The 25500-nt window shown below is 36.9% G+C and overlaps 2 protein-coding genes across 2 annotated transcripts; one reads left to right on the forward strand and one right to left on the reverse strand.

The window, feature by feature from the left end:
• Nucleotides 1-1351: 1351 nt before the first annotated feature.
• Nucleotides 1352-7620, forward strand: LOC108682768 (probable ATP-dependent RNA helicase DDX28). The gene is made up of 9 exons (XM_018172006.2): nt 1352-1638; nt 2792-2938; nt 3400-3507; nt 4619-4787; nt 5129-5235; nt 5965-6063; nt 6280-6621; nt 6838-6993; nt 7388-7620. The coding sequence occupies exons 1-9, from the start codon at nt 1450-1452 to the stop codon at nt 7547-7549; spliced, it is 1479 nt and encodes a 492-aa protein (XP_018027495.2). The 5' UTR covers nt 1352-1449; the 3' UTR covers nt 7550-7620.
• On the reverse strand, nt 7141-25412 carry LOC108682763 (E3 ubiquitin-protein ligase Bre1-like). Its single transcript, XM_018171999.2, has 20 exons — nt 25278-25412; nt 19290-19478; nt 17520-17706; nt 17136-17224; nt 16509-16769; nt 15478-15630; nt 15000-15083; nt 14019-14144; nt 13585-13758; nt 12985-13242; nt 12351-12464; nt 12263-12268; nt 11328-11491; nt 10753-10891; nt 10127-10255; nt 9715-9906; nt 9184-9376; nt 8798-8892; nt 8381-8509; nt 7141-7950 (listed from the first exon to the last, which is right to left on the reverse strand). Exons 2-20 carry the CDS (start codon nt 19437-19439, stop codon nt 7801-7803), a joined length of 2793 nt encoding a protein of 930 aa, XP_018027488.1. The 5' UTR covers nt 19440-19478; nt 25278-25412; the 3' UTR covers nt 7141-7800.
• Between the last annotated feature and the right edge of the window lie 88 nt (nt 25413-25500).

Raw genomic sequence — 25500 nt, forward strand, 5'->3', positions numbered from 1 at the left:
TTCCCAAAGTGGGCGATATTGCCCCTTTGGGGGCGGTGGAAAGATCTGTAGGGGCCTCTGGGAAGATCTGTGTTTAACCTTTCTCTTTCAAAATTGCAGCATACCTAAATATCAAGAAAGAGGCGTTTGTTAGCGCATTTTCTCATTTATGGAAAAAGTGCAGTATTGTGCTCGCCATGTCCGTCTGTGTCTGTCTGTCTGTCCGTCCGTCCGTGACCTCAAGTTTTCGTCGACGAGAAAATGCGCTCTCTCTCACTCACTGCAGTGAGTACTGAGTTATATTTTTTATATGTGTCTGTCAGCGAGGGGGCGCTAGAGATTCACTGGGGAGCCAAGGGGGGCGGCAGCCTGAAAAGAAAAATTTTGGGAACCTACACAGTCCTAGTGACTAAAAGCTTTGGACTTGTCAGCTCACGCTGTCCAGCGCATGTCTGGGGCCATACTTTCAAAACTCGCTAAGTGAACGTAAGTACTTACGCTCTATTTTCTTGTCTATGATTGGTGGATACTTTCAAAGCTCGCTATGTGAACGTAAGTACTTACGCTCTATTTTCTTGTCTATGATTGGTGGATTTTGCTGGAAAGGCCGTCTATGATTGGCTGATGAACTTACGATCTCTTAACTTTTTTTGAAAGTATAGGTCCTGATCGATCAACTGTTTTCACTTATTCCTGAATAGCGAATAATGTAAAGCTTCTGGCATGTTAGTTCATTAAGTTTTTTTTTAACACGAGACTAACTATTCTAAGTGTAATCTTTCGGTTAACCACTCGAAGATAACTAACAACTTAAATAAAAAGGTTCCAATAGTGTTCGGTTAGCTGTTGATCGAAATTTCAAGATTTTCAGTAATATGGATGTTGGTGAATCATGTATACATTTGCTTCAGTGGCGAATCTTTTCTATTTTACTGAGGTCCTGCCTGATTGAGGTAATAACACGATGAAAATGGTTTGAGTAAAGCTTAATATCAAGTATCTGCTGTATCAATCTTATTATATCGATATTATTCACTTGTGAGGATTTCGATCCCATTTGGGCCTATTTAGTGTTGATTCTCTAGTGAACCATCCATGTCGGATACACCACTTGCCTAGTAATGTGAGCTTTTTATTTTGCTTTCTCATCGAGAATTTATAGGCAAAGAAAATAGCCAGCAAATTCACCATTTATTAATATGAGAAAACGTTTCTGAGTCCAGCTCCATCGTCAGTTCAAAACCTATAGAATAGAAGTGTGTCGGCGCTGAAGAAATAGGCCCATGGCCTATTTTTAGAATCTATTATAATTTTAGGCCCATAATTTATTATGAATTTATTTAGAATCATCTATTAGAAGAAATAGGCCATGGCCATGGTCAGTTCAAAACCTATAAGTAAAGCAGAATCAATTCTCAACTTTCTCATTGTTTGCAGCAGAGATTCATATCGTAATAAATAGTGAGGAAGATGTCCAGGATACCGAGAGTGGTGGGTGGAGCGTGGGGCCGTGTGGTGAATGGTGTGGTGCTGCCGTCAGAAACTCTGCCCATCATCACCCGCCCCATCAACATCACAGAGAAGATGGTGAGACGTCAGCAGGCTGCTGCTCGCAAGCGATCGCAAATCAACCCGCCTGTTGTGCGCCGTAAGAAACAGGTACGTGCTGCCTTGTAATAATATGCGTTTAAAATTTTTTTAAATGCAAAAGTAATTTTTTAAAATGCAAAAGTAATATTTTTAAATGCAAAAGTAATTTTTTTAAATGCAAAAGTAATTTTTTTTAAATGCAAACATTTTTTTAAATGCAAACATTTTTTTTAAATGCAAAATTTTTTTATATGCAAAATAATTTTTTTTAATGCAAAAATTTTTGTAAATGCAAAAATTTTCCAGCACATGCTGACGTTTCAACGATCGTTCTGCAAACTGGTCGTTTTATTTAGTAATTTACTCGTATGAGGCAATCCCTACAATTCGTGCGACTACTGACTTATAATAATATACGTTTAAAAATTACTTTTTAAAGACAACACTTCTGAAGAATCCAGTGTCTCCAATGTTACACATGTACAATGAATTTCTAATTTTAGTATCATATATGAAAAAATTAATTTATTTTTAAAATGTAAAAAAATTAATTTTTTCAAAATTATTTATTCTGTCAATTGATTCATGCATTGTCTCGAACTTTACGCAAGTGTGCAAAATTTCAGATCCCTTGGAGAGGTAGAAGTGTGTAAGTTTCGATTATAAGATTTGTAGCAAACAAACAAACAAACAACAAGAAGTGAAGTTGAAGAGAAGTGTTGTAAAATTGGTCCCTGTTGCTCCGATTTGTCTCTCATATTCATTACTCTGACTTGAGTTTTCAGCATCCGTCATCAGCGTATCGACAATCGCGGTGTTTTATTGCAATTAATGCGAAATTTGATAAATGACTCAAGGTTGACATAGAATACAATTGAACTCCGTTTGACCTGTACGTCGTACTGTCAGTGTGCAGTACTGGCTAATGCCACGTTAACAGTAGCTTATTGAATTACCCTCTCCCTAGGACGCGATCATATCTTGCAGCGACGCCGTAGCTCATTTAATTACCCTCTCCCTTATTTAATTGCCCTCTCCCTTATTTAATTACCCTCTCCCTTATTTAATTACCCTCTCCCTTATTTAATCACCCTCTCCCTTATTTAATTACCCTCTCCCTTATCTAATCACTCTCTCCCTTATTTAATCACCCTCTCCCTTATTTAATTGCCCTCTCCCTTATTTAATTACCCTCTCCCTTATTTAATCACCCTCTCCCTAGGACGTGATCATATCTTGCAGCGACGCTAAGAAGAACATGTACAGGGATCAGACGTACGACCAGTTCGCTCAGGTGCCGCTCGCCAGTCTGGGCTGGAAGAACCGCAAGTCCGTTGGCCAATATTTCACCATTCATCCGTTTTCCGCGGTGAGAATTTCAATATTTTTTTCAGTAATGAAGCATAATGATGTTTGCAACATTATTGTATATATGTAAATTTTGTATTTTATAAATTTCAATATTTATTAGATAACTTCCTACTAATTTAGTCGAAAGAAATGTAGTCCTTGCACCCAAAAAATTTTTCTAACATGATAAAATTATATATATTGCTCTTTACTATGGGGCTGCGTATTCCAAATGGTATTTCTCAACAACTCACAACCCTCAGTGCGCTAGGTGTCTAAAAGCGAGTCTCAGTTATGGGTGCGTGAGTTCTATGTGATTCAACTTAACATGCATTTACCCGTGAAGCTTTTTAGCTTATATGGGCATTCACCTGGAAGCATTTTGTATTTTTTTCTCAAAATTTTTTACATTTTCTTGTTATGAATTTTTTTGTATGCTCCTGCGTGAATAAAGAATAAAGAAAGAACCTATTCCTTCAGAATCCTGCGCTTCAGAGCGACTGTCAGTCTTTCTCTGACTTGCTGCTTCACCAAAAGGTCGTCGACGCTCTTGAGATGCACGGCTACAAAGTGCCTACTAGCATACAGGTAAGTTAACATGTGTAAATTATACCTTATTTCTATAGCATCTTGACTGTGTTTGATTACACTTGCTTTCAATTGTCGTGATAGAAATTAAATCAGTTTTGCGATGCTAATAACTCAGGTTGGATTCCCCTGAAGGATTATTACATTAACTGTCGTCAAAGCCACGGGTATATAAACCCTGGCTTTAAATACCACTGGTATCTAAACCCTGCTTTTAGATACCACGGGTATCTAAACCCTGCCTTTAGATACCACGGGTATCTAAATCCTGGCTTTAGATACCACGGGTATCTAAATCCTGGCTTTAGATACCACGGGTATCTAAACCCTGCCTTTAGATACCACGGGTATCTAAACCCTGCCTTTAGATACCACGGGTATCTAAACCCTGCCTTTAGATACCACGGGTATCTAAACCCTGCCTTNAGCTTTTGTGTTAGGAGAAGCTCTGCAGGTCCATGTTAGTGAAGCTTTTGTGTTAGGAGAAGCTCTGCAGGTCCATGTTAGTGAAGCTTTTGTGTTAGGAGAAGCTCTGCAGGTCCATGTTAGTGAAGCTTTTGTGTTAGGAGAAGCTCTGCAGGTCCATGTTAGTGAAGCTTTTGTGTTAGGAGAAGCTCTGCAGGTCCATGTTAGTGAAGCTTTTGTGTTAGGAGAAGCTCTGCAGGTCCATGTTAGTGAAGCTTTTGTGTTAGGAGAAGCTCTGCAGGTCCATGTTAGTGAAGCTTTTGTGTTAGGAGTTCTGCAGATACATGTTAGTGAAGCTTTTGTGTTAGGAGTTCTGCAGATACATGTTAGTGAAGCTTTTGAAGAACTTCTGTAAGCCCCTGATAGTGCATCTTTGATTCCTGTATAATTCGTCTGTCGCCAGTTATAGTTTATTCACTGAGATTATTTTAATCTTCTGCCTTGTAACGTTTTCTCCGAGCTTCTGGAGAAGTTCATGATATAAGCGTGCAAGATGAAGAAAAAATAATTTTTTTGTGAGAGAGGCTGCTCGTTGTTCCTTCTGCTCGTTTTTTGTACATGAAATTATGACTTATTCGATTTATGACAGTATCACCATATATTATGTCAATGTTTTTATTTATGAATTTCTAATTTGTGAACTGAAAATGCTCAAATTCAGTCAGTGTGCGAGAAGCTGGCTACTGAGTTGCAGTTGAAATCCGAGGTTGTGTTGGGCGCCGACAGAACACAACTCAAGCTCAGAAATCCTAAGATGTCCAACCCTGATATCTTGGTTGCCACGCTCGGGGTGCTCTCGAAACTCGTCACAAACCGTAAGCGATTACAAAGGACGTTTAGAAATGTATTAGTTTAGGACTGAACATATGGTCGCTCAGTTGAACAATTAAAAGAAATTCCGCTGTTACTTCAGAAGTATTAGAATGTGATGAATCAAAATACACAAAAATGATTCTGTGTGATTCACTATGTTACTGTAATATAGAGAAATTCCGCTGTTACTCCGGAAGTATAAGAATGTGATGAATCAAAATGCACGAAAATGATTCTGTGTGATTCACTATGTTACTGTAATATAGTTTACAAACAATTTGAGTTGCTAAAGTAAATAAAATGATTTTCCTGTTCTAAAAACAACACTTCGCATCGTCCGCAGGTATCGTACGTTTAGATCACGTCAGGCACATCGTGTTGGACGAGGCTGACACTCTCCTCGATGCTTCTTTCGAGGAAAAAACCAAGCATGTTCTTTCTAAAATACCAGTAAGATTTTTTCTCTAAAAAATTCAAGTTAGAATACGTGCATATGAACCTTCAAACGGTTATGAAAACAATCGTACAAGCCTCGTCACGAAACTGTTTTCTCTTTGGTGAATCATGTGTTTGAATGCAAGATATTTTATCGTTTTATTGCGCTCAACAAGATGTCGAAAGAGATCCAACTTATCTTCTTCAATTCCCTTATTTATCACACTATATAGTTTTGAGTTTTATATTTTATTACCACGTTTTTCTTAGCTCGCTTTCGTGTCTGTGATGATCAAATCTTGCAATCGATATTTCACCAACTTTCCCATTAGCTAGCGCTCTGAAACTTTTAGGGAAGCTCAGCTCCCGATAACAATACAATAATCAATAATAAACAATTAAATACATATGCGCCTCACGTTTTTCGTTTTAGATGTTGTAAAATATTTTAACTGAAATACAAAAGACCAAGAGAATGAAAGCAAACAGAGATCAGTAGCTGCCGAAAAATTATTTTCTACTTTTGAGTCCACATGAAAAACGTGGTCTTTAAAAATTTTTTTTATACATTTTATCTCAATAATCAGAAGCAAGATGCTTTCTTGAACATTGAACAAGGCCAGCAATTGTCCACTGTAATTTAAGCTATCGGACAACTATTATACAAATTTAATAATATGTTTTTTCAGCACAATTTTGAATTGAACCCGCGGTTTATTGTGATGTTACTTGTTATGTTCTCAGTTGCGCGTGTCAGAGGAGAGCTTAGAAGGAGCACAGCTCGTCCTTGCGGGCGCTACGGTGCCCCGCAATCTGGGCAAGCAACTCGGCGACATACTTGACGTGAGTAAAATACTCTCGTGTGTGATGTGTCTTGCTGTCAAATTAAACCATTCTGTCATCTGCACGCATTCCAGCTAGACCAAGCTACTTGATAAATTGAAAGAATCGTTGAAAGGCTTTACAAATTAAAAAGTTCATCTTCAATAAGTACCGATTTGTTTAAAACTATTTTGTACCTTGACTGCATTCATTTTATTCCTACACAACCTTAAACAGACGAAGACACTGCAGCAAGTGTCGACGAGTTCATTGCACTGCGTTTTGCCCCACGTGATGCAGCGGTTTTATCGCGTAAACCAGACAAGGAAACTCGAGTTTGTCACGGAAATCGCCATGAACGCTCACAAGAAGGGCCTACCGACCATCATCTTCAGTAACTCAGGCGCGGCAGTGGACTTTATCGGGTTGACGCTCAGGGAGGCCAACATCGGATGTGTACACATTAATGGCAGGTTGCGCTCCACAACGCGACTCGAGCTTTATAAAGCCTTCATGGACGGAGAGGTTAACATTTTGTCTGCCACAGATCTCGTGTCCAGAGGACTGGATACCATTAAGGTTAGTCTGGCAGTCGTCTTGCGCTTTCTACTATAAATGTGGGACAAAAATGAACTATCGTGTCACGACAAAACGAGTTAGCATTTTAAAATGGATACTTTTTAAAAATATTTCCAAATAAATATGACAAATTTTATTGCGTACGTGGAGCGACATGTTGGTATATTAAAAGCCTAAATATAAACAATTTTAATCGTATGTGCGTGTTCTCCCAAGGCTACTCATATCGTGAACTACGAGTTCCCCAAGTTTGCTTCGGATTACGTGCACCGTTGCGGCCGCGTGGGCAGAATAGGCAGTCAAGTTAACAAGCCAATCGTCACAAATCTCATCACAAAACCTCACGAAGTCGAGCTCGTGCAACAAATTGAGGTAAGTTTTACACTTACGAAGATAACAAAAATAAGAGACGAATTAATACGTTTCGAGTTCATTGAAAAAAAGTGATGTCAGACAAAGAGGAAAATTCATTTCCAGCAGCATAGATTTGCAAGTAGCTGTGTGATTAAAACAAAGGCAGTTTAATTAGTCTTTATTGATTTACGTAGCCTTCGAATGAAGGCAAAATGTGTAAAAACAAGACAAAGAATATTCGAATTTTGAATTCTTTCTATGCTCACGTGGCATATAATAACTAAACAAAAAATTCATAATATCTATATACCTGTGACCGTCTATCTGTACGTTTTTCTACTACGCTGTTAAATAGATCCTGTACACTTCCGCTAGAAGAATGTGCAGTAAATACGCTGAATTGTTTTTACAGTATTCAGTGCGCCAGATGCAGCCGCTGCAGAATGTTGACGCCAACATTAAAAGATTATACGAAGAAGAAAAAGAACGAATTGACGAAGGGAGAAGAGAAAAACTGGAGAGGAAAGAGAGAAAACAATGGAATAAAATGGCTGCAGCAGAGTTAAACTACTAACATCAATGTTCCGCACTTAGCGTGTGTAAATAAAAATACAAACTGTGATGTATTGAATCTTTCAATTTTAATATTTCAATTACCTGACAAATACCAACTATGACGCACAAAAAACAGCGACAGTCATGTTACAGTAAACCAAGCGCATGCTGAGTAAAAATACAGCAAGTGCAATATTATAGTGCACTCTAATAATCTTGGTGATTGAAAAGAAACAGGCAGATTCCGCAAAGAAAATTCCTTCACTTATTTTAGTTAAGGTAGAGACGATGGTAGTCGTTGGCGCCGAAAGCAGCATTGCATTTGGGGCACTTGCGTTGACGAGTTTCATATCGAGTGCGCAGGCAATCGAAGCAGAAGACGTGGAAGCACTTCACCAACACAGCGTCTTTCCTCTTCACCTGCACGTTCAAAATTGGTTCATTGGTTTGATCTTCACCGAAAATGAGAGGTTTTTATCAATGGCGTCACTAGGTCTATTTTAAGGAGTTTCAACAACCCTATATATCAAGATTTATTAGGTTTCTCGTTGATAGATTTCCATTCAGTAACATTTTTAATGTCTAAAGAAAAGATCCGAGTTCACTTGGAGTATTCAGTACGATAAAATTTCCTTACGCTCACTGGAAAACATGCTCAAAACAGAAAACAAATGTTTATTGACATAGTATAAGCATACTCCTTCAAACAGGAACAAGTTGCTTTAGACATTGCTTAAGACATTGTTCGCTAAATATAGAGAAACTAATTGTTTAAACAATACATGTGGAAATAATAAGTTCTACTTGAACATCACACTTTCCAAGCGTGCAGAATACAAGTGACGCTCACCTTACAGGACGGGCACGTCAGAGACTCCTTGTACTCACGAAGCTCTTCCATGAGCACTTCGTCTGCTCTGTCAGCCATTTCAAATTTCTTCGCTCGTTCTACTTTACGGCGAAGACTAATTGCTTCTTCCTGATAATTGGAAAATTATTTCTAGAATTAAACGCAAGGAAAAAATGCATGAATCCATTGATCGGCATGGAGCCAAACATGCGTTATTCTCCTCCCAAAAAGACGATTAACCTAAGATTGTATGTGTGAAAACTTCACAGATCATTGAACAGTCAACAAATGTTGCTAAAAATCGAGATTCAAATCGTCCTACGTAAATTATTTTCATGAAGTTCGTCGAAAGTGACTAAATATATAAGGCATGTTTAATTCATTATTTAATTGAAGCCGATAATTTGAAAAATGTACCTGGCTGCGCCTGTACTTGAAAGATTCCTGTTCCAAAGTGATGGTTTTCTCAGCCACAACCTGCTGCGCTTCCTTCATCTGCGCGTGGTATTTCTCTGCACATAATATTGAAATTAACTAAAGAAATTCAATATAATCTGATATCATTGATTATTATCGACGATATGAGGTCACTCATCGAACTGAGATGTCCACGGCGTCGCGAATGCCGCCAGAGATCACATGCCAGCATTGAAAGCAAATGTTAGCAAGTATGGAAACGTAAATCCTATATTATCAAGCGAATTCCAACTCTTCAAGATTGTAGACTATATAAGCTTATGAGGCATGAATTAGAATTCGTGCACTTCTCAAGGTACACTACTATTATCTTGTGGCTAACGCACCCAAATGGAGTTTGAGATCAGCAGCTGATTGTGCAGACTCGATGGCCTTGCGTTTATGCATCTCGAGCGCCTGCTGGCGAAGCGTGAGCTCCTTCTCAAGAGTGCTCAGGCTGTTCTGCAGCAGTCGCTCCTTCTCTTCTAACTTGCGCACTACTTGATTCTGTGCCGATACTTGCGTTGTCAAGGTGTTCACCTGATCATAGAACCAGTATTGTAACTTTTGTGTTATATTTTTGTCAACAAACTTGGTGAGATTAAAAAAAAGCTCGAATGTTTCACTCATTGCCTATCTATACGTACTTTTTGCGTTTGAAATTATAGGTAGAGGAATTGAATGAATTTAATTCACAGCAAATGCATAGAAAGTAAAGGTAAATCTTTCACAAGATTTCGCATCCAATTAAAGTATAATAGTGGACCTAGAAGCTTAAGCACATCAACAAACCTACCAAACAGATCAAACTAAAAGCGAGTGCAAATGATCCTAGAAAGTACCATTGCAGTGCAGATAAATTAACACATATCATTTACCTGTTCGCTGAGACTGTCTCTTTCTTCGTTAGCGAGTTTGTTTATTTGGTTGGACTTGATTCTCTCGGACATGAGCTTGAAATTAGCGTCATCTTTTTCTCGCAGCTGTTGAATCAGACGAATATTTTGATCCTGCATGTCTTCAAATGCTTGACCAGTCACTTCCATCTCATTCAGTAGAGTTTCTTCTTCCTGCAAAGCAATGCATGCAATGAATCACTCGAAATCTTGCACAATTGCAATGGTGCTTAAGCGCAATGCGGTATCTTTTCCTCTCGACGAAAAGCTGTCTTCAAAAATGTTTCAATTTGAAAGAGACTGACAAAAGCCTTCAGATAATTGTGCCCACATTTTTTTACCAAATTCAGCAGGAGCTAACTTGTTCCGGCAGAAACTTTGAATCATGACTCGCCTGCTTCTGCAGAGCAACTTGTCGTTGCAGATTTTGACCAGTCTCTTCAAGCTGCTTGATTTTCCTGATAGCTTCTTCATCAGCAAGCTTCTTGCGCTCCTCTCTCTTGCTCTCTTGCAGTTTTTTTACCTATGGCACACAAATACAGTCACTGAGGTAACACTTATTTTTGACATGATGACAGAAGCGCTTAGGAAAGTTCTGCTTACACACATTCTAGACTAGTCCAAACAAGTCAAATGTTATAAATTACAACACTTCTGATGGCTCTTATTGTCAAATAGCAGAACCAAATGAATTGGGTTATATCAACTTTATTTGTAAGACGAATAGCACTTCTTCAAGGATATCATCCATGTGTTAATTCGAGAAAAATCATAAAAAATTAAAGAATGGAAACAAATACAACATAAACGGATGACAAGGCCGGCAATGAGAAAGTATCATTAAAAAAGTTATTTCATTCTTTCAACAATAATGCAGCAGCCGTAACTATTCTAGACCCAGAATTCAGTGGATTAAAAAGAACTATGAAACATTATCTGAACTAAGCATTTCAACAGCTCCAGAAATCATTGGATTGTAGAATTCTAAATAAATATATTTTAATATTAAATGTTACTCGCCTGATTTTTCAGGTCTTCAACTTCCTGTCTTGCCTTCCTCTCAGCTGCCATGAGCTGAACTTTATCTCTCTGTTCCTTACCCACGCCTTTGTACATATCCAACAGCAGCTTCAGCTCGCGCGAATCGTTCAGGGCTTTCCTGAGAAAAGCCATGAATCGGAATATGCTACAGGATATGAATAGTGAGTAAATCATGTAGTACCTAAGGGTACGCACACAGTGAAAGCAGGTTTTCCCGCGCGGGCAACCTGCTCCAACCTGTCACAAGAATGAACATAGGATAATAATGTAAGTGTTCACAGTGAAAACCTGTACGAATAGGCTCCTGTATTCTATGGTTTCAGGCGCCAGCCTGAGCAGGTAACCAGAACGATGGCAACCTGCTTTCACTGTGTGCGTACCCTAACAAGGAAATGCATGTTTTCCAGCCAGTTTTTACTGATACACTAAAAAAATTCATTAGTTATTCGTGAAGGCAAACTATTTGTTCCTAGGACTATAAAACTCTGCGAACATTCGTATCGCTATTCCAAAAACGCAACATTAGGCTTAAAACAAATCTATGTAGCACGAACTTGAGGTCAGCCTTGAGATTCTTGATGGCCTCGCTCTCTCTGCTCTCCTTGAGAGCCTGGGCGGCGGCTTGCTTGGCAAGCTCCTTGTTCTCGAGCGTCTTGACGTCCTTCTTGCTCTGTGCCGCACGGTTCTTCTCACCGTCCTTCTTATCACTCTCATCGCCCTGAGCGATAACGTAAACTTTTTAAGGAATGAATATATATTGCAGTAAAAGCGTTGAAAATTAACTACAAAGAGGCACCTAAAAAATGCTTCTCACCGTCCTTCTTATCACTCTCATCGCCCTGACCGATAACATGAACTTTATAAGTAATGAATATATTTTGCAGTAAAAGCGTTGAAAATTAACTACAAAAAGGCACCTGAATGCACAAAAAAGACATTAATTAATTCATATTTTGGGTTCGGTAGTTGAAAATTTTACACCGAACGTTCAAGGGTCAAATAATTGTCTAATGGGCCATTCGGCTGACCAAAGCAAACGTATCAATAATCTACGGAATAAGAACTCGCGACTTTATTCATATACGGAATCTAGTATAAAACTGTTAAATGGTAACAACTACAGAACCAGAATGATAAAGAGATCGCAATGTGCATAAGTGATACGGAATCAATTGTGTGCATCAATTAAGTTTTTTCATAAGTTGTCTTAAGCTTAGTTGGCATTTCAATGTGGAAGTACCTATTCCATCAGGAACTGAGTAATAAATTAATTTATCTAAATGAAATTTATATAAATATTTTCGACATGAAAAAATTATTAGTTAACCTTTTCCAGTTCCTAAACTTAGATTCAACAGCATGAAAATGAAGAAGCTAACCTTCACTTGGTTGGTCCCGTGACTTATATTGATCGACATGAACATAAAGCAGCCAACATTCTCCTGGTCCCGTGACTTATATTGATCGACATGAACATAAAGAGGCCAACCTTCTCCTGGTACACACGATACACAGCAAACGTTGATTCACAACACACGAGGGAACTGATGTCTCTTACAGCCCAGGAAACTGCCCACCTGTTCTTTAGGAGGATCTGTTCGTTCAGCAGACCCGTCCTGCCTGTCAGCGGCGCTAGCATTGCGCTGACGCACCAGTAGCCTCGTCTGGCACTCTTCCAACTCACGGCGAAGCTGTTCACATTAAGGTAATTATTTAATTACCTTAATGTAATAATGTAATGTACATTTAGATAATAAAATAATGTGTATTAAAACAAGTGACATCACAGAATCTTACTCTGATCACCAATAATCAAATCAAACAAAATAGAAAGCATTTTCATTTCGAAACGAGCTGTGCTCCTATTATTAGTATCATTTGGGCGAATTCAAACAATTAATTAATGCATTGTTCCATTTTCAAACGATTGTAATTTAGTAGGTTACATTGGAATGAAACTAGACTCAACTAAATAACGGAGAAGTTCAACCACATCACTCCTTAATAATACTCGTCATTTAACTTCATAAAATGCGATGATAGAAGCAAGACAATAACTCACTACTTAATTAAAAATGCGATTATAGAAGTGAGTTATTAAAAATTAAAATGCGATGATAGAAGTAAGACAATAACTCACTACTTAATTGGATCATTTATCCAGTTCATTACATTGAGCTCAGTAAGAGAGATCCCTGAAGCAAAACTCACCTTGTTGACTTCAGCAGAGCTCTCTTTGTACTTGCGCTTATAGCGAGCGATCTCGCCTTTGAGTTGCGAGATGTGGTTCTGTAGCGAAGTTATGAGGTGGCGCATCTCCCTGTTGATGGGCCCTGTCTGCTCATTGGCTGCCAAGTTTTGCTCAAACTCAATACGTAACATCTCGTACTCCTTACGCAGCTGAGCCAGCATGTCCTCCAGCTGGATGACCTCGGTGCGCAACTTTTTCTGAGACAGCAGCTCCTCGCTCTGAACAGAAACTGAGCTTAATGATGCAATATTCCTGCTGCGTACCCTAAGCGAGGGAATACATCTAAACCAATAGTCACTCTGTGAGTACCTATTATTAATAAAGTAGATACAGAAATAGGAAGGATGTTTTTACTCCATTTGAAAGGTACGGGATAAGGTAGTGAAATTGCTAATATCCTGAAAATCGTCCCTGTAATTTCGAAACAGATTACATGTTCTTTTGTGTTCTGTATAACACAGGAGCGAACCCAACACAAATCTTGCTCATGTGACAATCACTTGATTTGCTAAATAAATCTGCAATGGTTAAAAATATCACAAAATTGATGGGAAATTAACCTCCATCTGCTCAATCTGCCTGAGATGGGCATTCTTGCTGGTCTGTAGCTGGTGCCGCGTTTCCTCGAGCTGAGTCTTAAGTTGCATTGACTCGTTGTACAGGACCGAGAACTGAGACTGCAGGCACTTGTACTCCGTCGTCTCTACGATGATGCTTTCGGGTAACTGCCGCAACTGCAGGCATGGAAAAAAATACAAGTGAGGACCCAGGATTAGAATATCAATGCTCTGAAAACTTTCGCAGAAACTGCAGGAGCAACAGTAAGTTCACAAGAATTTTTTTGCTCTAATAAGAAATGTTGGTAGAAGGTAAACTTTAGCATTTCATAGACTCGTCAACTTCACATTTAGGAATAAAAAAGGAACGAAAAATGGCCCATTTTGAATTATGGTTAACTTGAACAGTTGCAAGCATCATTAAAATGGAAACTTACATCCATTTTGAGTCGTTCTAGCTCCTTGAGGGCTTCCTTGTGTTCGCCAGTCTTCTTCTCGAGTTCATCCAGACGTTTAGTGTTGAGTTCACGAAGCTCTTCCAACTCTGCCAGGCAGTCTTCCATCTGAAAGCAATTGGTGCAACATATTATTCAAGTCATCAAGAGCCTTAAAAATATTTAAGTTATACAGCGCTGATACCGCACTGCTAACACAACTGAACAAAAGTGTACCAGCAGCAAATCTACAATATTCTACCTGACAAATAACAAATTCTTTTTGAAAAATATGGATTTTTTTTGGAAATTAAATCAAATCTTCAAACTATAGTTGGCAGTAAGAACTTCGACAATTGCCGTAGCTATTGCACAGATAAAAAAAGTCTATTAGTAGATTCAAAAAGCGGTCGTAATCGTAAAGTTAATGTATTCTCACACGTTTCAAATAGAATTCCTCAATCATATTGTCGTCAATCATATCCCTGATGATTGAGTTAAGGAATATTCGCCTATCTTTGCTTTCTGATGAATTAAGGACACTGTGGTTACCTGCGCTTTCGCCATGACGTCACATCACACAAAAATAATTCAAGGAATAACTATTGATAATCTTGACTATTGAAAATAATTACTTACTCAGGACTCAAATGACAAGGTGGCTGATATTGGCAAGAAATAAAAACCATAGACTTTGTGAAGTTAGGAAGAAAATGAAGCACTGATGGACATTAACAGGGAAGAACACACATTTACACGTTATGTCATCTGCCTTGACTACCAGGAAACGGGAAGTTTAATAAGTAATCCTACCTCGTAACAAATTGTTGCTTACAGCTGAGACTTATCGGTAGTATGTGCATTGAGGCATGTCACTGGGGCAAATAACGCCACTGGTCTCCCGGCGACCAAAAACATACATAACAAAGAAGGGTTTCAAGTATCAAATGAAATAATGTTTGACTATATTCTGCATGAACTGACCTTTCTATTGGAAATGGTGGTGACCACCTTGCCAACGCCAGGCTTGGAAGGACCGGCAGCTTCAGACGACTCGGCCTGCATCATCTGAAGCAACATGGACATGGACATGACACATGAAAATGTCTTAAATATGGCATGTAGCTACCCAAAAAAAAAAATTCATATCTGGTTATCTATTCACAGATGGACATAAATGCTTTAAATTAAAAAACTACATTTGAAACAAACTACTTGAATTAGTCAAGCTTCAATTAGCTTGCAAACTCAACACATTTGCATACTTAGTTAGACTAAATGATGAATTATTTTGACGTAGATATTATAAATTTTGTAACAATGAGCAATACTTTCATTAACCGATACAATGAGAGACATTGATACAGAAAGATTACTGCTGGTCAAGGAATATATAAATGTGACAGTAACAATATCATCAGAAGATAAAATTATACAGTGGAAAATTAAGCAGAAAAACTACCTTGAGTTTATGACACGTGTCTGCCAAATGAGACTCGACTTTTTCACACCGAGTGCGGGTCTTGCTGAGGTCGTACTCCATGTCCTCAAGCCTGTTCTGCATCTCAGCCTTCTCCGTCTCCATGGCCTGAACCTTCTCTTCCAGCTCTGCCACCTGCCCACACCCAATATTAATTGCAAACAATGATAAATGCATTAAAAAATAATTAAAATAAATCACTTAGATAGCAAAAGGGCATTTACGTCTCAACAAAACAGTAGAGATGTCTTTCTGAGTCTAATCGCTTAATTAAATAGTCAGCCCGGCGTCCTTGAATTTCAGGTGTTAACATGAAAGTACATACCGTCTGATATGAAATTTTAAAACAGCATTATTAGAACGTGAATGTGATTGTCATAGATTGAGAGAAAAATTATCCTAGAAACTCAATTAATTCTCAGGAACATGTAAAAAGTCTCATTGATGTTCAGAACGTCGGCACGATTGCCGGACCTATGAAATTCATAAAAACTGCGCATGTTATCAAAACGAAATTCGTTCTTCAAGCAATACCAGCAAATGTTCACAGTATGTAAGAATCCAGAAGCGACACTTAAGAATACTAATAAATAAATAAAACTTTGTTTTGGTTGAAGACTTACTTAAAAGCTGCTAAATTAGAATGACAGAATCTTTTATTCAATATTCAAGTGTAGATCGCCAATAAATAAAACTTCGTTTTCGTTTAATACTTACTTAAATGCTGCTAAATTAGAATGACAGAATTTTTTATTCAATATTCAAGTGTAGATCGCCTTGGATACCTTGAGAGACATGACGAATTTTTCAATAAATATTCAAGCGTAGATCAACTTGTATACTTTGAGAGACATGACGAATTTTTCAATAAATATTCAAGCGTAGATCAACTTGGATACCTTGAGAGACATGACGAATTTTTTAATAAATATTCAAGCGTAGATCGCCTTGGATACCTTGAGAGACATGACGAATTTTTTAATAAATAATCAAGTGTAGATCGCCTTGGATACCTTGAGAGACATGACGTGATGTTTCTTGTGCAGGTCAAGATTCTGAGCAGATATCTTCTTGTTCTGAGTCTGGAGTTCGACATTAAGCGCCTTCACGCCTTCGTCCAGAGAAGGGATGGGTCCCATGGAGACGTCTTCTGTGGAGCTGTCCAGCCCGCCACTGGAGATGCCCTCGCCCTTCAGAGCTCGCGTGATCTTCTCGTTACGTTGGTGAAGGCGATCGAACGCTTGAACAATCTTGGCCACGGCGCGACGAGAGACCTGCAAGTAAACATAAGAAATCAATTAAAATTCTGTGATTTTTTTGTGAAAGTGGTATATATCTCCACAATAATGCTTTATCAATTGAAAATCTATAAAAGGACTGATTTAAACGGCAAAATTGCTAGTATCAATCAGTGCATAATCTTAGCACTCATCTCGTTGATATCAAGTGACAGGAATTAAATCAATACTTGTTGATCACCTATTAAAATATAGGGAAATGCATAATACATTGGAGTATGAAATCCCAGGAATATAATCATCAGAACATGAAAGAGTCTAACTCTACTGGTGATCACACTTCAGCAATAAATGAATGTAATGGTATAATTAATTTCACATTTTCATGCTCTATTAGCTCACTTGAACTCTGTTGGCAAGCTTTTCATCAAGCTCATCACGATCCCATGTAGAAAGCATTGTCAGGAACGAGGTGGTAGCTTCACTCTCGTCTGTAATATGAACAAACACAATGTAATAATGGTAAAAATAATGGGCTAGTGTTGTTTTTAAGTATACAAACTTGATGATAAAGCCCTAATGCACAACGATTGTAATTTTCACCTGCATTTTCCATCATTAGGATGAAAATTGGAAACATTGTCAAAATTTCCAATAGCTGTTTGACATGAGATTCACTGGTAAGAGCATAAACCATTTTCATATATTCGTACAAGTATATATAACTGAAAAAGAAACAAGATAAAAAATAATCTGAGCTAGTAATTGAAATGAAGAAAGACTGACTTCTATTTTCAGCTTCATCAGAAGTTTCAGCATCAAATCTGAGCAGCATGAGGCGGATGTCTTCATTAAACTGGTTCCAGTAGCGGTTGATGACAGTCAGCACGTCATCGCTCTGAGTCTGACGCTTCTCCAGCTGCTCAATGCGACCCCTCAGCTCATCTTCTATCTTCTTGCGGTGGTCCAGGCGCTGATGTGTAAAGAGTCACAAAAAATTGTTATGTTAAATGATAAAGGTAGAACAGCATCAGAAACTAATTCAAGATAAATTTGATGATAGATATTTTTTCTATTGCAATAAAATAGCTTAGGATTTGAGCATTAAATATTTTTAGCTTAAGGAGGAATATTACAGAGTTCTCAATGTTCTATCATTTATTCAAACAATCCTGCAACTATAAAATGATAACATAATATGTATATTAGAAACCAAAGAGAGTAAAGAAGGATGTAGACGGCAGAAGGTGCTTCAAATGATATAAAAAGTTATTGAAAGAAGAGAAGTGATGATCCAATTTCAGTTTGCACATACATATCTGAAAAAATCAGATACGTATCTTTGTACAGATAAAGGAAAAAAACACTATTCAGAAACCATCATTAAATAGCACAAACCTATCCTAATATTACATTGTTATGAAGTGAAGAGCATGAGTTCCTGAAGTAAATTGCTTGGATTGGAGTAAATTGTTGAGATGACTCTCAAAGTGAAGAAAAATAAACTATTCAGTAATAACGCACTTAGCCTCATGATATCATGCATCAGGTTTACTGAAATTAATAATTACTCCACAAAATTTAAAAATTATTAAACGAGTCCAAGACGTGGTTTTGTTCTAATTTTATCATCAACCTAATGTCATGAATGTGAAATTTTATTAACACCACATAATTGAGTCACTTATGCAAATCCAGATTAATACTAATATGTTAAAGAAGACTGCTAGTTTCTGTGACACAAATTTGAGAACAGTACAGAAAACTAGAACATCGGTCAAAGTTAGTGCCATCAAGTGCTTATTCTGAAATTTAGGTCCAGTTCACGTGGCTGGTAACTGCTAATTACAGAGCAAATTCATTTAGTTTTAGTGAAAATATTATAATAATATACACAATATAGTTTATATTATAATATACACAGATAATTTAATATTAGGTATATCTGTGCTATGTATAAGATGTTAAAACAAATTTGACTAATTTGTTGACAATCTAACAACATATTAGAACTAATTACAAATTTTTATGTGAACTTATTTGAGATAATTTGGATACTAATTTTTGGATGGAACCTGAGTGCTATGAGCACACATGACATCACGAATATCACAATATTTTCTCATCATCAGCTGGCTCAATCATAAATTGTGTCCAAGTTAACTCAGAGCCCTGCATTGTGAAGAAGAGTTTAATTGTTACTAGTATACAATTTATTCACATTTTTATTTTAGATCTAATTTTTTTCAATAAGTTTACATCTGCAAACATAGATTCTCTACAAAATAAACTTCTAAGTCAATTTAATTATCTTGCATAGATGAAAATTATTGTGAATGGTGCATTACCACACCAGGTAGCAATAGCATACCTATAATGTAAATTTATACTGCAAAATTGACTTCAAAGCATTATGAAGACAAATCAATGTCTTGTTATATTATGAGCCTGGGTTTAAAACTAAGCTATTCTACTAATGACAGATATTTACACTACCAGATAGGAATGAAAAAAAAAATACATTGCAGTAGAGGTTTCATGCAACAGTTTACTTACTTGGTAAAGCTTGTGATTTTGAAATTTGAGAGTTTTGACATCCATTTCTTCAAGAGTTGAGATTGGCCCCAACTGCACAGGCTCAAACTGAACTTTCTTTGGAGGAGGCGAACCGCCCCGGCCATCTTCTAGGGGGCGTTTGCCTGACATAAATTCCTCAGTGAAGCAAGTAAATTTTCCAACTTATACCTGAAAAAAAAATTCTCAATTTATTGAAGCAAAATACATCTTATTACAAAGTGCTTTTTTGATAAACAGTAAAGTATCATGTAGATGTGAGAGGTCATCTCACTTGAAAAAAATTTATAAACATAGCTACCTCTCACCATCTCCTATTATTCAAGTAAATTTATACAGATGCCTTTTAACAGAAAAAATCTCTGTGATAATTCTGTGTTTATTCTGTGTTACTTCAACTATAATTCCTAATATGACAAATTTTGACACAAAATAACAGTGATAATGCAGCAGCATCATAATTTTGAGGATCAAATTAAAATTTAACAGAGAACATCATGAATATTAGTATATTGAGTCAATAAGATTTGATACTACAATTTTATGGCCAATGACATCATTGACCACCACCTCCACCACAAAAGCGATTAATACAAGAACTTGATTTTTTCAAGTTTTATACCAGTTTATACTAGTTTTAAAACAACATAAGGATCCCTTTTCAAGTTTATAACAGCGTTTACCAGTTTTGTAAGATGACAGTTTGAGCAGATTTCAAGTTTTTTAGTAGCAGGAGCACCCACGCCACCAGAATGGCACCTACACTAAGTACCTACATAATTACTATGTAAAGCTGTTCCCTGTATGCCACAAGGTCCAACGGGACAATAAGGGATGGAGGCTAAAACTAAAAAAGTTGCATAAAACATTTTACTGAATAGAAGTCCTAGGTAAACAAAACAGTATATACATCTGGAAATACATGGAAATCAACTTTAGTAAATAAATTTAGAAAATGATAAGGAAAGAAAGGAAAAAAAAACACAACTATTGACCTAGAATCGTGTCAATAGTTGTTTTTTAACACGTTTTTCTTAGCTTAGCTTCGCGTTTGTTTGTTTGTTTGTTTATTTGTTTGTTTGTTTGTTTGTTGTTAACATTGACAACAAAAATTAGCCCACTTTTGATTGTTCTAGAGATCTGAAATTCGGCATGCAGGCTATTTTCACCTAACAATTTCAGATACAATCATAAAAACTAGTAATTAGAGACTGAAATTAGTTTAATTGAGTAAAGTATATATATAGTATATATATATATATATATATAATAACGCTGCGTATCATCGATACGTACGTCAAGTCATACTTAATCAAGTCTTAATCGTTTTTCTTGTGGACTAAAAATTAGAAAATAAAATACTTTAAAAAACTTTTTAAAAAAAAACACGTTTTTCTTGTGGACTAAAAAGTAGAAAATAAATTATGGTTCGCCCCAAAAAAACGTGGGTCGGGCTGTACGTTCACCATCAATTTTCCGAAATTCGTGTGTTGTGTGCTTTTTGCTTTAATCATAAATCTGCCCGACACACGTTTTTTTGGGGCGAACCATAATTTATTTTCTACTTTTTAGTCCACAAGAAAAACGTGTTTTTTTAAAGTTTTTTAAAGTATTTTATTTTACTTTCTTTCCTTATCATTTTCTAAATTCATTTACTAAAATTGATTTCCATGTATTTCCAGATGTACTGTTTTGTTTACCTAGGACTTCTATTCAGTAAAATGTTTTATGCAACTTTTTTAGTTTTAGCCTTTATTCCTAAACTTAGAAGAACTCCTAGAGATATTGTGAATAAGGGATGGGCGGGGTAAATTGGAACAGTCATCCCACATTTTGTAGAAATGTTATAGCAGCTAAACTAATCAAAATATAGCAAAACTAAAAATAGTGGCGTAAAGCTCAACATTTTTACTATCTATGTAGCATAGGTATAGCAAAATAAGAAATAATAAATTTACTACCTCCAAAAAATCCCTAAAAAATGTGAAAAGTGAGATTTTGGAAAAATGCCTCTGCTAAGTAAAAAAAACATTTGCTGTATTTAAAAATTTTACTTACATAAAAGTTGCATACAGGTGTTGGCTTACAATTGTGATTGATGAAATTTTCATATCTCATTCCAAATAAAAATGGCAGGCATTTCCACACAACAGGGTAATAAGGGACATCCCCCCGGGGTAATAAGGGACACCATAAAAACACTTTTACAGTAGAACCTCCATTAGCAAAGGCTCCAGTTAACAAAAAAATCTTTAACAACAGAAAACTTTGATTACTTTACCTTGCTCAGTGAAAAAATTTCACTTAATGAAAAATTAATGCATCATCAGCATCAAAAAATTGTGCATAGAATGTCATAGGTAAAATTGTGCACTGGGTAACATAGAATGAAAAATATTTAACCTAAACTATGATTTATTTTTCCAAAAAATATGATGGTTGTTACTAAAATATTCTTTCTGTTTCAGGTATATTTTTATGATCTTTTTAGCGCATTTTCTCATTTAAGGAAAAAATGCACTATTGTGCTTGTCCATCCATCCGTCTGTCCGTGACCTCAAGTTTTCATCGACGAGAAAATGCACTCTCTGTCACTCACTGCAGTGAGTACTGAGTTATATTTTTTGCTATAGTGAATTCACTTGACCCAATTATAATGGTGTGAAATTACAAGCCATCCTGTAAGCTTACAGATACAGAGGAAATGCTATATATATATGGCTGCTGATATGAAGCTTGCAGTGGATAAGGTTGTTGTCAATGCACAATGGCATTTCCATGGATATGGTAATAACACATTAATAATATGATAATGGATGTATATGGTAATATCATATCAATAAAGAAAAAAAAACAAGTAAAAATTACAGAAAATGTTTATTATACATCTACATCATCTACAAAGGAAGAGGAGGACTTCAGCGTACTGTTAATAATAGATGGTACATTCTGCATGCTTCAAATGTTTCAAAATTGAGTTTTATCTCAAGTGTTCCAGATTACCCAGTTTCCAGGGGTAATTCAGGACGCTTTTATTTTGCATCTGGCACCTTACAAAAAGCATATGAACTTTTTTTTTAACATGCCATATGATAGCCCTTGAAAAGAGCTTTAAAATGAGTACAAACTTGTTTATGAAATGTTTCATGGTAAGAATTTATCAACAAAAAATGCTCAAAACTGTCCCTTATTACCCTGTTTGATGGTATGCTAATGCTATGGCTTAGAGCCTCATGCACACCAGATTAATCCATGGAAAACAGCACAATCCTGGCTTTGAAGTCGGGGAAGTAAAATTTCCAATAGGGGCCATGGTTGTACAGAATCTTAGAAGTTCAAAAGTTTAGATGTGTACAAGTCACATTGACATTTGATACAGAAATCTGAGATTTTAATTAAACTTCCACCTTTTACTTGCTTAAGGTGGACCATCTCCCTCTTTTGAAAACTTTTTCATTTACAAATGGATTGTTTTGAAACTCGGTACACCTATGTAAAACAGAAATCCAAGAACTTTTTGTTCCTGACAATTTTTTGAAAAAAGGAAGAAAACATGAAATTCATAGAAAACAGTGAAAAAAGAGGGGTACTTTAAAAATCTATCTCCTCCTACAAATATCATGCTAATTTCCTATTCTAATTGTTAAAGAACTCCTGCACCCCCTATTCCGTTTGTGAATGCATAAATCACTGTACAGAGATGGTTTTGGTACCGTTGGTGTTGGATAGGTCAGAATGTCAGCTTTAAGATGAAACTAAAAACCCAGAAAAGCCGAAATTCAATATTATAGGGTAGATGCTTCCCTTAACACATCAATGCCGACAATTCCCTGCGGATTATTAAAACACTTTTCCCCATTCAAGGGATTTATTTAGGCATCTTCTAAATAAATGTGACGAAAAATTTTTCCTTTTTTTATTATTACTTGAAATACAGACTGGCAACTTGGCAAGTATGTCAGGTCGTGATGTCAATAGTGAATCTTAAGTCTCTTACATCACCTTCTGTGATGTCACTATCTATTCGCAGGTCACCTCATAGGCTTTGCCTCGTAGGCTCGTAGTATATAGTATAGTATATAAGTTTGGTGAGCCAACTGCCAGTCAGTCTTAGAAGAGTCTTAGGCAGACAGCCTTCAGCTGCAGTCATGCAGCTAACTCTAGATGAGCTCACATCATCTTAGACTCCGGCAAAGCCCCGGCACTTAGCCCATCACGCAGTGACAGACTGACAGTCAGTGTTGTAATAATCTGCACATACGGTGAAAAATTACTGCAAAAACACATCATCTTAGACTCCGGCAAAGCCCCGGCACTTAGCCCATCACGCAGTGACAGACAGACAGTCAGTGTTGTAATAATCTGCACATACGGTGAAAAAAATTACTGCACATACGGTGCTTTGATCCTGTAACTTCTATGATTCTATCTAGTGTATCCCATGAACATAGTGACAAACCAGAGATTTTTTAGAATTGGTTTATTTTCAATTTCCTCATTTAACCAAGATTTAAACCAATTTTTTATAAGTTATATATGATAATGCTGTTATCCTGGACCTGGATACTTTACTGGTCTACTTATAAGACTAAAAAATGAACTTGATGGAGAGTCTAAAAAACTCTCTGCATTGCCACTTAGCGGCCATGCCACTGTGCAGAGAGTGGATGAATATTGCAAGATCTTTGGCGACGCTTCAGTAGCAAAATTTACACCTTAAGAAGATCTTGCCGACACATTTAGATTGAAATTCTTGCATTTCAATATATTTGTCAGTCTTCGGCCAACTATTTAAAAAAAAGCAAGGTTTCCGATATGTTGGATGGATCAGGATGCAGTGAAGCTTGTCCGGAAATCAGTTGCAATGAGTTCCCGCCAAAAAATGTAAACATCAAGCTTACGATTACGTAGTTGCGGTCACATTAGAGCGGTCAGACTGCACTATCACATGTTCAGTTTACCCTTGCTGTACAATCGGACTGTTTTTAGTTTAAAATTAGTTATTTGGGATAACATGTGCAAGCAAACTTGTAAATAAATTTGTGGCTTATAAATAGTTTTTCATTACTCAGCGTAAATGGCTTTTCATTAAAAATTACCCGGCGACGCATCTTAAAATTACCCGGCAACGCTTAGGGCTTAAAAACCCATATATTGGCGACGCTGCATCCACCCTCTGCACCCTTGTGGCCATGGACCTATCTCTAATACTTACGCTTTGTTGGCTTTGATAGCTACATGTCTTGTTAAATTGTTATTATCCTTCCCTGGCCAATGAATATTTAATACATTGTTTAGACAATTATAAAGGAACCAAACCCCTCAGGACTCAGGTTTTTCTGCCATTGATTTGAAGATCTTTGATTGAGGAACTCATCAATTTACAATCATGTTGCCACCAAACCAGTAACCTGACAGACGACAGTGGCGCCCGAGTGCGTAATCGGTAAAAACAATTAAAATTGGCACTTGGCAGTGAAGTGAAGTGAAAATGTCTTTCTCGGAGAGTGTATCAAGAACTGATAGGGAAGAAAGGAGAACACCATCTACTCATTCTACTGGAAGAGACACCAGCCCAGCGCTGCATAGTGGCAAAGCCAAAGCAGAGAGTTTTTTAACCTCTTCCTGAAGTTCATTTTTGAGTCCTATAAGTAGACCAGTAAAGTATCTTGGAATTTGGATACCAGAATTATCATACATAAGAAATCTGTTAAAATCTTGAGTAAATGAGGAAATTAAAAATGAACTGATTCTAAAAAATCACTGGTTTGTCACTAGGCTAGGCCTATGCAGCGCTGTCTATAGAACTTTGTCTTTGGACTCAGTCACTTGGCATCAAGCTCACGTCACACGGTCACAAGTCACAACTGTTTCTAGAGTAACTAGACTAGTAGTGACAAAAGATGATTCTGTACTTTTCTGACGGCGATGCACGTAAATAACGATCAATTTATCAGCATCTCTTAGTACCTTTAACAGCCTTTAGCCAACAGCTTCACGATTCCACTAACCAAGCTTGTCAGCTTGAGAAGTTGTCCCCTGGCAAGCAATTCAAACACCAGAACTAAAACTTGGATCTTCACAGATCATAAAGTAATTGCATGAAATTGTTCCTAGAATTTGAAACAACATAATATACAAAAAAAATATTAATAATAATATAAATGAACAAGAATGAACTATATGCTATTTC

The sequence above is a fragment of the Hyalella azteca genome, unplaced genomic scaffold (assembly GCF_000764305.2).
Source record: "Hyalella azteca isolate HAZT.00-mixed unplaced genomic scaffold, Hazt_2.0.2 contig5479, whole genome shotgun sequence".
Lineage (NCBI taxonomy): Eukaryota > Metazoa > Arthropoda > Malacostraca > Amphipoda > Hyalellidae > Hyalella > Hyalella azteca.

Excerpts from the sequence above, each read along its gene's own strand:
- LOC108682768 (XM_018172006.2), top strand. The coding sequence starts at position 1,450 with ATGTCCAGGATACCGAGAGTGGTGGGTGGAGCGTGGGGCCGTGTGGTG. Across the intron at positions 1,639-2,791 it reads TTGTGCGCCGTAAGAAACAG|GACGTGATCATATCTTGCAG; the intron begins GTACGTGCTGCC and ends CCCTCTCCCTAG. Across the intron at positions 6,622-6,837 it reads GAGGACTGGATACCATTAAG|GCTACTCATATCGTGAACTA; the intron begins GTTAGTCTGGCA and ends TGTTCTCCCAAG.
- LOC108682763 (XM_018171999.2), bottom strand. The coding sequence starts at position 19,439 with ATGTCAGGCAAACGCCCCCTAGAAGATGGCCGGGGCGGTTCGCCTCCT. Across the intron at positions 17,707-19,289 it reads AAAATCACAAGCTTTACCAA|CGCCTGGACCACCGCAAGAA; the intron begins GTAAGTAAACTG and ends TTTACACATCAG. Across the intron at positions 10,256-10,752 it reads TTGAAGACCTGAAAAATCAG|GTAAAAAAACTGCAAGAGAG; the intron begins GCGAGTAACATT and ends TGTGTGCCATAG.